At 45.8% G+C, this 12,932-nt stretch overlaps 1 protein-coding gene across 2 annotated transcripts in view; it reads right to left on the minus strand.

Moving 5' to 3' along the window:
- Positions 1-567: 567 nt before the first annotated feature.
- PLEKHM3 (pleckstrin homology domain containing M3) overlaps positions 568-12,932 on the minus strand; it is a 190,039-nt gene continuing 177,674 nt past the window's right edge. For both annotated transcript variants that reach the window (XM_059928564.1, XM_059928565.1), the window contains exon 8: positions 568-5,944. In XM_059928564.1, the coding sequence (XP_059784547.1) occupies positions 5,767-5,944 (178 nt within the window). In that variant the 3' untranslated portion in view covers positions 568-5,766. The remainder of the gene's footprint in view (positions 5,945-12,932) is intronic.

Below are 12,932 nucleotides of genomic sequence, written 5' to 3' on the forward strand. Positions count from 1 at the left end.
CAGAAATAAGGGAAAATGACACCGATCTGACCCAGGAGCGTTAAGAACAAGTTGTGCAGAAGTCTTCCGCTCCCCACATTCAATACTTGTCATTGGCAACCTACACATTTTCCCTCCTTTTACTGTTCCCTAAAGACAGGTTTTTTTTCCTTCAATGTTCTAAGGTAGGCTATTCACAATAAGATCCTGATAGGTGTCCAAAATTAGAACCTCAGCCTCCGGTGGTGAAAGCCTAATTTAATAGCTTGGTGGACTGCCCATGCCACACAGAAATGCTTTCACCACAATTCATCCAAGAGGCTTCTCACTCTCCACTTGGAAAACAGGTGGCAAAATAAAAAAAATATACAGTAAAGGAAAAGAAAATCCTTGTGTTTGTGTAATTTTTTCATCTGAAAAAGGCTAAGTTCACTGACTTTACAGATTTGAATCTGAATAACTGGTTTAATTTCTCTACCCATTGGCCTTGGTAACGTTGTGACATTCCCCTGAGTTTGGTTAATGAAAAGCAAAAGCAAACAAAAAGAGTGATTTGGAAAAACAGCATAAAACAGAGTTAAAACATTATGTGGTTGTAACTTTTGTACTTCCTGGTAAGTGTCAATGGCTCCAAGTAGCACTTCCACCAGTCTGATTTGACAATGTGTTTCCAACAGGAATCCTTGTACTCATGAGGATAAGGCACCAGGTTAAATGAAGGTGAAAGGTCTGACATGCTTGTGGAACATGCAGGCTCCGAGCTTGCCTGTCTAAAGAGCAGCCAGCAGGGAAGAAGCAAAGTGATCCGTATTGAGGCAAAGGGTCCTGCAGGCCTCAAGCGGGTCAGAGAGTCTAGACTAGAAACACTAGGCAGTGCTGTAAGGCACTCCCACGGGGAAAGGAAACGAATGCAACGGCCAACATGAGAAGGAGCCACAGGGCCCAGTGGTCCACCAGCCAGTTTACCAGCCATGAGGCCTGAATCTGGGCTCAGGACTGGGGCGAGGAAGATCAAGGGAAGGGGAGAGAGGCTGGGCTGCAGCTCAGTGGCCTAGCAGGGAATCTTACTGTGCTAAGAGTTGCTGCAAGCGCCTGAATCTTCTACCTGGGTAACAACTGGCTTCACTCCAGACCTTTCTAACAAGATGGTGTCTCTTTCCACAGGGAGGAACCAAAGCAAAACAGCAGCTGTGTTTTCACTTGAGGTTAACAGAGCCTTCCATCACACTGGAGGCCACTGTAGGGGGAGAGGGCCCTATCGCGTGATCACTTGGAGCCCATTTAAAATAAAAGCCCTGACAACTGCGGGTGTGCTTGGAATGGTGTTCCACACTTTTCTTTTGACTTTAATCTAGAGTTTAACAATGACTTGGGGTGCTGGGGCCTAACTGTCGAGACACTGTCCCACATGATAGAAATCACATTTGTCTGTTCCGATGAACTGAGCAGGGCTTGTTCACCCATCACTGGGTTCAAGTAGTCAAGTCGGGCAGTTAGTTCTACTAGGGTAGAACTGAGGGTTAGAAGAATGGTGCAGGGTACACAACACTCGGAGCTGTGTTGTTAATGCCCAGTTGTTAACAAGGACCAGGGAAAGGAAAACGGAGAGTGCTTCCGATGACTCAATTCAGGCCAACGAGGGCATGTTCACTTCTCTCAGTTTTGCCCCCAATTCTCTGCTTTTTCACATTATCTTAGAGGAAGGATAGTCGTGAGGCAGAAAACTCAAGAAATAAAGGGGAAACCGCACGCATCTCTCTTTACCGGGAGAAGTAAAAAAAAAAATAAAATCACCTTTGTGTTGACTCCAGGCAGTATTAGAATCAGGAGTTGAAGGTTTATTTCACAATCCAGTGATTTCAACACAGATCAGTGAAGGTAAGGAAGTCTGCCCAAACACAAGAACAGCAGCATTGGCTTAACCCTAAATTAGGAGCAGAGCGTACCTTGGCTTCCTCAGATAATGCCTCTCTGCAGAAAATGTTACTAAACATTTGCGGCCTCTTGCAAGTCCTACCCTGATATAGTAATTTACGTATGGCCTTTTCTGGCTAATGGGTAGAGAAGAAAGCCACAGGTTTGGAAGCCAAGCCTTTTCAAGAAAGTATGGGAAGAAACTATCCAGTGTCAATGTTCAGTGTGTACAGATGCAGAGACAAAAACAGAGGCCAGACCGCATGCAAGGGCACTCATTCCAGCTTAGCAAAGGCTGCCTACAGCAGCTAGAGCGGTATGAACAGCTTGGCTGTCACTGCAGCCAGAAGGAAATCACGGCCCAGTCCCTCAGTGGGAGTCTGAAGGACATCACTGGGTTGGTTGGAAACCACAGATCCCAAGTCCTAGAGATATTCCCTTTTTGGTAGAGGCCTATTCTAGAAGAATCCAAAAGCGATTGCCTTCTCAGCTAACCAAGTATTAAAGCTCCTAAAAAGACTACCCTTTAGCACAACAAACATGAAGACAACTATAAATCAGTCCCCTGAAAAGGCAATGAAGCAAAGGGGGAAGATGAGAGTTTACATGGTTTTCATACAAAGAGCATTCAACTTCGAGAAAGAGCCGCCCTGGAGAGAACATGACTCCCATCCCAGTTGACTGCTTTTTAAGTACTTTGCGGCCTTCCTGCCGCGGTGCAAACTGAGGTCTATTTTAGGAACTGGCCTCTTTACTGCAGGGTGAGATGCCAACATTTCACCAGGGTTGGACTGTCTCACACATGAGTTTCTGGCACTGTGAGGAGGGATTTCCTCAAGTGATACACCAGGGAATGGGCCTTTCAAGAGAAAAGAGGTTGCCCTGAGTCGGCTGCCAGCTCTACGAGATTAATTGGCCATTTTCTCATGTGCTTTATGTGCAAGATATTTAATATGAGATGAAAAACGGACCATGAGGGAAAGCAGGTATTAGCCTGGTCTTAAGGAGGTGGTAATCCACAGATCTGCTTTTGTTTCGACAGTTTCTAAGCAGTGGAACAATTGCCTACAGTGCCCCAAGTAATTTGTTAGTGCTGAAAACAGTAAGGGCGTTCATGTGCGCTACGGCATTCTGGGCTGAAAATAGCAATTTTGAATTTTCGTGGCAGACCCAACTCCTAAGCCGGCTCTGCTCTGTCCTATTAGATTTGGGGGGTGGTGGCCGAGCGTGTCATGTGGGCCTGCGGCCGGCACCGGCCGGGCTGTCAGGGCTCCACGAAGAGGAGAGAAAACAGAAGCAGCTGGGGTACGGTTCCAGTTCTGGGTAGCTGGTGATGATAGCTCATTCATTCCACCCCCCCCCCCTTTTCAAAATAAGCAGAAAACGATGTGGGTGGAAAGTTCTCCTTATGAGTTCACAGGGACTGCCAATATTCAGCAGGGCCTCTAAATGGGCCCGGTGAAAGCAGAGGCCTTGAGAACAGATATCCAGAATGTCACCCTGACTTTCGGCGGGTCTGGCCCTGGGTGCCTGTGAGATGGGACAGGAAATTCTGTACATACAGTGAATACGCTAGAAGGGGAGGAGACGGCCTTGCACTTCAGGTCTCCCAAATGCAGTGTGCTGGGGACGGCCTCGCTGACAGTCGGAATCACAGATACATTAATTACGGCAAAGGCAGAAGTAAGCTAGAGTGACAGGGAGCTGGGGGCGGAGGGAAAAAGGCACTTTGCCATCAGAGCACATCTGTTTTATAATAAGCAGGTCTATAATTCTCTTGTGAAAGATCATGTTCTGCTATCTTCTCTGAGGCTGGAAAATATAAATACTGTATTTCACGAAAGGGAGGAGGAAAGGGGAGATGATCAAATTTGTTTGCCTGTTTGCCAAGTGCTTGAGATTTTCCACCCTTTTTCTTTTGTGTGCGACAGCCTCTATAAAGTGGAGTGGGGTGGGCGCTGGGGGGAGTCAACTTGTTTTTCTAAGAGTAAATTGCACCGTAAGGTGTCTCATGAATAGCGCCCTGGCCTTTTAACAAGTTTTCATGCCTTGGTTATAGCTACTGTATAATCAGAAAATAAATGCATGCGTGGTGCTGAGCTATTACACTGAAATGTGTGGCCTGAGGCCAAAAGAACTGGCATGGGTAGAGAGGTGAAATGCGCACACCCAGCAGTCTGCACAAAAGTGAGGCTGAAGTGTCTCGTCTCTCAACGGACGGAAGCATCATGAGTTGGGATCCGGAGGGAGCCGGGTGTGGTGGAAAGGAGCAATGGGGTGAAATGTCCCATGGACTTTGTGAGCCACTGATTCTCCAGATCCTACTAGCGGTGAAACTACTAAACCATGAAGGCATTGAAGGCATCTGCTCAGTGGAAATATACAGGATCTTCTCATACAGCCTATTGAGAATTGTTTCAATATAAGCTTATTTTTCTGTTCTGGAAAGAGTTAATGTGGAAGGAATGGGAGCCACGATTTCCAGTGCCATCCTACCTGCCATTTGGGTCACAGTGACTGCTACGCTGGCTCTTAAAAGGGCCCTGCAGAGGGAGAACATTCCCCTGCCAAATGCCTAAGCGATTCATTCTATTTCTTATTCCTATATTATCCTAGTACTTTTCATTTCAGTTTATGGTGGCAATTGCATATGTGTATATATATTTATTTAAATCATATCAGATTTAATTCATTAATTGTATTTGTAAGTTTGGTATTTTCTTAATAGTCTAAAGTTGATATTTTAAAGTTCCAAGTTACTCTGATTTTTCAAGACAATTAAAAAATATGAAAGCAGAAGTGGTTACATTGACAAATTAAAAGTCAAAATGAGAGGGCAATGAAGAACAATGAAAAATAAAGCACTTATAATGAATAGGTGGGAATTGCCTACACAGGATTCTGTGAAAAGAAATTGCAGACCATCTCTTGGAATGTCCGTACTCTACATCCGACCTCCTGGTCTATAAACCGATGTATTTAACAACAATCCTAGGCAATTTCCTCAGGCCAGCACCATTAAAAAATCGTAACCGTCACCCATGAAACTCCTGGAAGACTGGTCTTAAGAGAGCCATGTTTCCAGCCTGGCAAATACCGTGGAGCGTCACATCACTGGGCAGGCGTCGGGATTCGTACCAGCAAACAGACCGACAACATGTAGGTTACTGAGGTCTTTTCTCAAGCAAAACCCTTTCTGAGATTAACTTCAGAACCAGCATTAGCTCCCCTAATAAATTAGGGCCACATGCTTTCTGTCAGAGGGAGCTCGCACTCCTGATTTCCAAGCCATTCAACTCAGCTGAGGTGAACTCTGCCTCTGCGAAGATACCGAGGTGAGAGCCAGGGACACCGGGTCCTGGAAGGATCCAGGAGTCATTGCTGTGTTTTGAAGATTTTCTTATGAAATATGATGATGGGTGCTTGCCTCAGTTACCTCATCCTCCGTGAAGGCTAAAAATAAATAACACAGAAATAACTCGAAGCACTGTTGCTCTGCAGGAAATGCTTTCTCCTGTGTCCCGTGTAATAAATGGCCCTTGAGAGCCGAAAAAAAAGTCTGAACTATAAAGCCTTGTGTGTAAAACACGTTTTGCTTGGGAGCAAGCAGCTGAAATTCATGGCTAAGTATAATTCGGCTACTGGTAATTTTTTGAGCCACAAAGCTCCATGGACCTTTAGGACAACGACTTATACAGAACATACGTACAGGACGTATAGGTATGTGTGTGTGTACATTTATAAATATATATCTATATCTAGCTGAGGGTGAGACGTACTCTTCTCCCGGAGGGGTCTAACTGGCTAGTTAGGAAGCCATTGGGGCTGATGGATGCTTGAGAGGTCACTGCCCGGCCTTGGGCTCCCGCTGAGTCAGGTGTTCTGGAAGGACAGCTCAAACATGTTGCAAGCCTCCTCCAGGCTCTCGTCCATGTTCAGCCTCCGCCAGAAAGACTTCTGCTTCATCTGCAGCTCTCGGCGGACACACCTTGGGCAGGGGACAGACTTTTCTTTGCATTCAGAGTGGAAAACGGCTCCACAGCTTTCACACCTGCAAAAGCCAACCACAGAGATGATGAGCAAGGTTGAAATGAGCAGGGCAGGATGCCGGAAGTCCAGCGGCCTCTGTGCAGCTCGGGCCACAAGCTTTTATTCTGGCCAGCCCTGCCCCTGGGAAGAGACGTGACTCATAGAAATGGGCTCCTCCCTTGTCCAAAATGCTCAAGGTTGAATTTCACTTGAAAAACATACCTTTTTTTTTGGTTTTCTGATTAGAACTAGCTGGGGGGAGGCTTCTGGCTTCTGGGTGGAGGGGAGTCAGCAGTCAGCTAGCAGTTTTGTGACCACGGTGACGATGGACTGAGCTCTAGAAGCTCCGTGTGTTAGCTCCACTGAGAAAGAAGTGGGGTAGTGACTCTAGGGTGAAGTGACAGAAAATGAGTGAAGTGCCCTGCCAACTGAAAACACGCCCAACACCGGTGACAGCCCCTGCGTTACAGCTGTGAAAACGTGACTCTCCACTTCCGCTAACAAGAGCCAAGTGGTTCCCTGTGACTCCCTGCCTTTGACACTTTGGAAAGGTAAAATGACACATTTTCATTTTCTGAATGATATCCTGTGGTTTGTTGCTCTTCTGAGTTTTTTTTTTAAATTAGGAAGCCCCACAACCTTTTGAAATCTACTTGCATAACACAAGTGGGAACAGTAAAGCATGAGAGAGTGGGGAAGAGAATTTTTTTTTAAGAAAAAAACAACACACAGATATTGTAATTTATAGAGAGGAGACATTCCAGGTGGATGACTAGTTTGTTGTTTGGCTCGGTGGAAGCCTGTACAGGAGTCTAAATGGCTGTTTTTACTGCAAAGTCTTTAATAATGAGTAACTGACAAGCACAACTATAGCTGCTCCAGTGGGTGGCTTGCCAATGTGGATTAAGTTCTCATCCTTCCACACATGAGTGACAACCAAATACGACCTCATCCCGGGAGCCCAGGGAATTGGGCCCGCATGATTTTGTTCAACCAGCAATCTCGATGGAGGGTCCAGCACTGGACCAGTTTCAAAGATAGCTGTGAAGGAACCAGTCCTCGGGGCTCAGCCTTATGCCTCTTGCCTGGGTGTAGGATGGTCTTTGGGGCACCATTCCCTGGCCTGCTACTTACTTACCACTCAGGACTCAAAAGTTTGATCAAAGGAGGATCTTCCCATCCACCCTCGTATCCAGGAGAGAAGGTAGTGACTTAGAGGGAGAGGGGCTGTATCTACCAGCTGAGAGATCAAAAGACAGAAGCTTCACTGCACCCAGCAGTCTCTACCCCCAGCTCAGATCTCTGGGCCAAATATAGCATAATAGCGGTTAGCAGAGCAGGCAGAGTGAGATGGCCTGATGTCAATCCCACCTTCAAATCACTTTCTGCCTGTAGGACTGCTATAGACTGAATTGTGTGCCCCCCAAATTCCTATGTTGAAGCCCTAACCTTCAATGTCTCTGTATTTGGAGATGGGGTCCTCAGGAAGTAATTTAGATTAAATGAAACCATAAGGGTAAGCCCTGATCTGATAGGATTCGTGTCCGTACAAGAAGAGACAACAGAGAGCTCTCTCTTTCTCTTCCCCTGCGTGTACTCAGAGGAAAGGCTGTGTAAGGACTGAGGCAGGAAGGCGGCCACGTGCAAGCCAGGAAGAGAGCTCTCACCAGAAACCAAGCTCTGCTGAACCTTGATCTGGGACTTCCAGCCTCCAGAACTGTGAGAAGTAAATATCTGTTGTTTAAGCCACCCAGTCTGTGGTATTCTGTATGACAGCCTGAGCTAAGACAGTTACTTGAGCAAGTTACTTCACTTCCCTGAGCTTCAATTTCCTTATCTGCTAAGTTGGATTTCCATTAACACGTGCCTGCCTCATCTGGTGTTACGGGGCTCAAATGAGATAATGCATAAAGCGTTTACACAGTTCCTGGCACCTGGTAAGTGCTTAATAATACAGCTAAGACGGCGCCTTCCAGTGTAAGCAGTTACCTGCTGCCTTTCTGCAAGTCTTCATTTTAGCCTGATTTCACTTATGTCACCATGGTGACCTGAGGACACCTTGATCAACCCCCTCATTTCAGAGAGAAGAAAACTGAAGTTCTAATAGGGCTAGTGGTTGTCTCATGAGGACACGGTGAGTAAAAGACAGAGTTGTGACTAGAACCCAGGACTCCTGGAAGCCCAGCCAAGGCTTGTACTGGGCCCTGGTCATCTGAGTGAGAGCAGGTTACCATGAGGGAAACGCAGGGGTTCAAGTTAGAACCCTGGTGTTCAAATCTCAAATCTTTCTTTGAGTGATCTTGGGCGTGGAATTGACGTTCTTGGTGCTCTGGTTTCCTCATTTGGAAAATGCTACCCACAATGACCTCCTTCCTACTTACTCAATGGGGTTCTGAGACGAACATGGGTGGATGTACGTGGAAGGGCTGTTCAAATGGCAAGTGCTCTGAGGAGCAGGCGAGGGTGACACCACCTCTCATGGTGACACTGGTACCTGCCTTCCTGACTGGAGCTGTGCTGTCTGGGCAGTCGACATGCTGGGGTCATCTCTATGATCTCTCTGCCCTCAGCCCCTCCCTCCTTCCCAGGGAGAGTAGGGCCGAGGCATGAAGGTCAGACTCAGGTGTCCTAGTGCCTCTCTTGTCTGGCTGGCTCTTCCCCAGTGTCTGTGGCTTTGTCCCCAGTGGGTCACACCTCTGTAACCTCCTACCACTGAAGTGATATGAATGGTAACTTTATCAAATAAATTTCCTCCTTTCTGCCCCCTTTGTCCTGCTGACTTAGTCAGTGACTTATACACCTAGGGATGTTGCCCTAGGGCAATAATTGATAAGGAGAGAACCGCTGGGTTCCTTTAGTACCACTCCCTTATCTCTGCTGATTCCCCCTCCCACCCTGCTGTGAGTGAAGAGGTTGAGTCTTATCAGATATTTCTGGTGCAACAAACACCCATGAGGTGATGGAGGGACCAAGTACACCTGCTCTTTCTAACCAAAGGTCAGTAACTGAAAAAAAAAAGTCTGAGATAAAAAATTAATGATTTCAAAACAGAGCCAAGTCCTATTTTTTCTAACAATCTGTAACCCAGCAGGCATCTTTTGATCTGTATAATGGACAGACTGATCAATGACTTTCCCAAATTCAGAGACTGTATTGTTAATTCCACCCCCCCCCCCCGATTTTCTCTTTAAAGGAAAAGAACAAGGGCAGGAAAAGGAAGGAGGAAGAGAAACTGTTTCTCGCATAAGAGTTATGTAGCTCTGTGATATAAATATAATGTGCAGGAAAAATATTTACATTAATTTTGTAAATAGGTATGCTCCTCTTTGAGAATAGGACTTTATTAAAAAGAACCTTTCACTTTAAAAGGATTCACTGGCTCCTTAGTGTTTACTGAATTTCCTGACTGTATTTAAAATTTAACAAACATAACTTTTTAGGAATACACCTTTTTATTTATTTATATTAATTAATTAATTAATTAATTAATTTATGGCTGCATTGGGTCTTCGTTGCTGCACACGGGCTTTCTCTACTTGCGGCGAGCCGGGGCTACTCTTCATTGCGGTACACGGACTTCTCACTGTGGTGGCTTCTCTTGTTGCAGAGCACGGGCTCTAGGTGCGCAGGCTTCAGTAGTTGTGGCTCGTGGGCTCTAGAGCGCAGGCTCAGTAGTTGTGGCATGTGGGCTTAGTTGCTCCGCGGCATGTGGGATCTTCCCGGACCAGGGCTCAAACCCGTGTCCCATGCAATGGCAGGCGGATTCTTAACCACTGTGCCACTAGGGAAGCCCTAGGAATACATCTTTTATACAAGGCAAATCTACCAATGTAATCATCTGTGCAGAATATTGCCACAGATAGTGAAAGAGCAATGTCCCTTTGGCATTCCTCAGTGATAAATCAAACGAAAGCCAGCACCTTCATTTCTGAGTCATCCGGTCAAGCAGTCAGCAGTTTCACTGCTTTTTGGTTGTTGCTGTGCCCCACGGAGAACAAAGACCGTATGGCCTCCCTTCCCAGTGTCATGTCACAGAGGATGTGACTGTAGGGACACATACTTGTTATTGACCAGGGCCATCCAATGGGTTTTTCCATTTTTTTTTCTTGAAAACATTCATTACTTAATCCAGGAGTCTCAACCTCGGCACTATTGATGGTTTGGGACAGAGAGTCCTTTGCTGTGGGGGGCAGTCCTGAGCACTGCTGGATGTTTAGCAGCCTCCCTGGCCTCTACCCACTGGATGCTAGTGGCAAACCCCGCTCCTCCCTTGTCAGTGCTTCCAGACACTGCCAAACGTCCAAATGTCCCCTGGGTGGGAGATCTTCCTATCTAGCCTATCTGGATGAGGCATCACAGAGGGGGTACCCAGGGAGTACTTAAACAGTGCCCTCCCCAGGTGGAATGTGCAAGTGTCACCTGCTGGCTTATGCTAATACCAACCAATAAGGTCCAGCGTAGTGTATTTATTCATATCATTTTCACAAATACATATTTTAATACATCATTTGATTAAAATAGCTGAAACTCACTAGAATTAACCATCCTGTGGTTGCTAAAATTAATTTAGGACATCATTTTAGAAGTCAATACCCATGACACAATTCTGTGCATTGACTAGTAACCTGCAACTTTTTATCAACTCACTCTGATTTTTCCATCCTCCCCAAAGGCCATCTTGGTGGTTGACCCTCCATCACATTTATTCGCTCTTTGGCCAAGAACTTCTGAGGTGTTTCTCTGTGGTGTACTTTGCTTCTTTTTTTTTTTTTAAAGACAATTTTTTTTTTAAGCAGATATTCATTTTTAATTAATTATTTATTTATTTATTTATTTTTGGCTGTGTTGGGTCTTCGTTTCTGTGAGAGGGCTTTCTCCAGTTGCGGCGAGCGGGGGCCACTCTTCATCGCGGTGCGCGGGCCTCTCACTATCGCGGCCTCTCTTGTTGCGGAGCACAGGCTCCAGACACGCAGGCTCAGTAGTTGTGGCTCACGGGCCTAGTTGCTCCGCGGCATGTGGGATCTTCCCAGACCAGGGCTGGAACCCGTGTCCCCTGCATCGGCAGGCAGACTCTCAACCACTGCGCCACCAGGGAAGCCCTACTTTGCTTCTTCATACCCTATCTAAGCCAGCTAGAGAACCAAAACCAAATACTTTTGTATTTGCCCCATAAAATAATTTGCTTTTACCTAATTGTGAAGCAGTTAGGTTTTAGCAACTTCTACAATGGAAAAGAGACCAGTAAAGTATCAGCGAGGCCACTTACTGCAGAGGGGAGAGCTCAGCTAGAGAGAGGAACCCTTAGTTCTTGGCCCAGTGGCCCCAGCATCACTGGGATCTTGGGGGAAGTTACTTCATCTCTGAACCTCACTCTCCACAGAAGTCAAAGAGAAAGTTGGATTAGATGGTATCTAAGGTTCCTTCCAAACCTGCAGATTTTGTGCAGGGGAAAAAAGGCTACTCTGGCTTTTATCCTTCTCTTTCTAAAACTTTCTTGCCCCAAGGTCTGTGGATGAATGAGAGGGAATGTAGCTTTGCTGGCCCCTCCTCAGAAAATCTCAGGCTGACAAGCTGGGAATGAATGAGATGAGCCTTAAAATGAAGAGCATCACTTTAAATTTTATTTATTTGCATTGATTAATCAAGCTGTGAAATAGCTTATACGTACCAGTGCATACAGCTCTGATTATCAGGAATTTGGCCAAAAGGAGCTGACTCTGTCCCTTCAAATAAAATTTCAACTAAACATTAAGGACTCCTTTTTAAGCCTCCTCCCAATCTTCATCAGCATCCCTTTTCCCCAAGAAAAAACCCCAGAATTGTTAAATGTTGTGGGGTTTTTATTTTTCTATTTTTATTTTTATTTTTATTGGTGGGGACTGGCTAGAGGCAGTAGTCGTTTGCCACCCTATATGGAAGTACTTTTGTGTTTTAAACATTGGGACAGCCACACTGGAGCAGGCCAGGTGCATATCAGCACGGGATATACCAGAGGATGTGTGAGGAGAAAGGAGTAACTCAAGGTCTGCTTCTACAGAAGCTCTAGGGGGCAATGCCATTAATGATCTGTGTATGCCCTGGCAAACTGGTCCCCTTCCTTGGGACAGGGGCAGGGGAATATCTCCACCATTTGGGGGCAACACAAATCTCATTCTATGTCTTAATAAAGGCATCATAGAACAAGACTCTATACATTTTATAAACAGTCTTTGACCTAAAACTTAGCTTACTGACCTAGGGCAAATGAAAGAGAGGTCCAGAACCTAGAGATCGAATAGTCAATTGCCAAGAAATCAGACAGACAGGGTGTTCTTATTATAGCTATCAAACTCAAGAAAACTAACCTGTGACAAACTAACAGAACTAAATATGTGCAGGAAAAAAGGTTTGCTTCTCAAATACTATGGCAAAGAAGCAAGAATTCCTGGCTGCAGAGAGTTTCCTGTTCTGGAATGCTAATGACACGAGGCCAATTAGAGACAGGCTGGCGATGGCTTTGTCTGTGCCCTTCCAGATTCTAGCTGCACACAGGGAGGTCGCAGGAAGCTGCTAGAGGCCTCTGCCCCAGGTTGAGGTCACTGAGATGCTTCTGCTCTGTTCACGTTGGGTTCTTCCCCTGCTGCATTTTTATTTTTGGCTCAGGCAATGACCTCAGATATTTCACTAGGACTGAAATTCAGGCTTAGTTTGGTTGGATCTCTGACAAGCGAAAGACAGGCCCACAGAGCAGGGTAGAGCTTTGGCTGATTTCCACTCAGTAGAGCCCACAGCGAAAAGGGTGGGGTGCAGAAATAAGTGCACGTTATCAGGCATGCGAGTGCGGTTTGGTGTATGGCTACTATGTAAGACGCCCCATAGGGTCACCAGATATTATTGGTTTTTCCAAGAAACCATGATGATTATTTAAATCTCTTAGCTAAGGGAGGTAGTTATTGGGGCCTGGTTATTTTAATGTTTTGGGTTGGTGTTTTCTTCTGTTCTTCAGGAAGTGAATGTAAGCAAACAATTTA

The sequence above is a fragment of the Balaenoptera ricei genome, chromosome 7 (assembly GCF_028023285.1).
Source record: "Balaenoptera ricei isolate mBalRic1 chromosome 7, mBalRic1.hap2, whole genome shotgun sequence".
Classification (NCBI taxonomy): domain Eukaryota; kingdom Metazoa; phylum Chordata; class Mammalia; order Artiodactyla; family Balaenopteridae; genus Balaenoptera; species Balaenoptera ricei.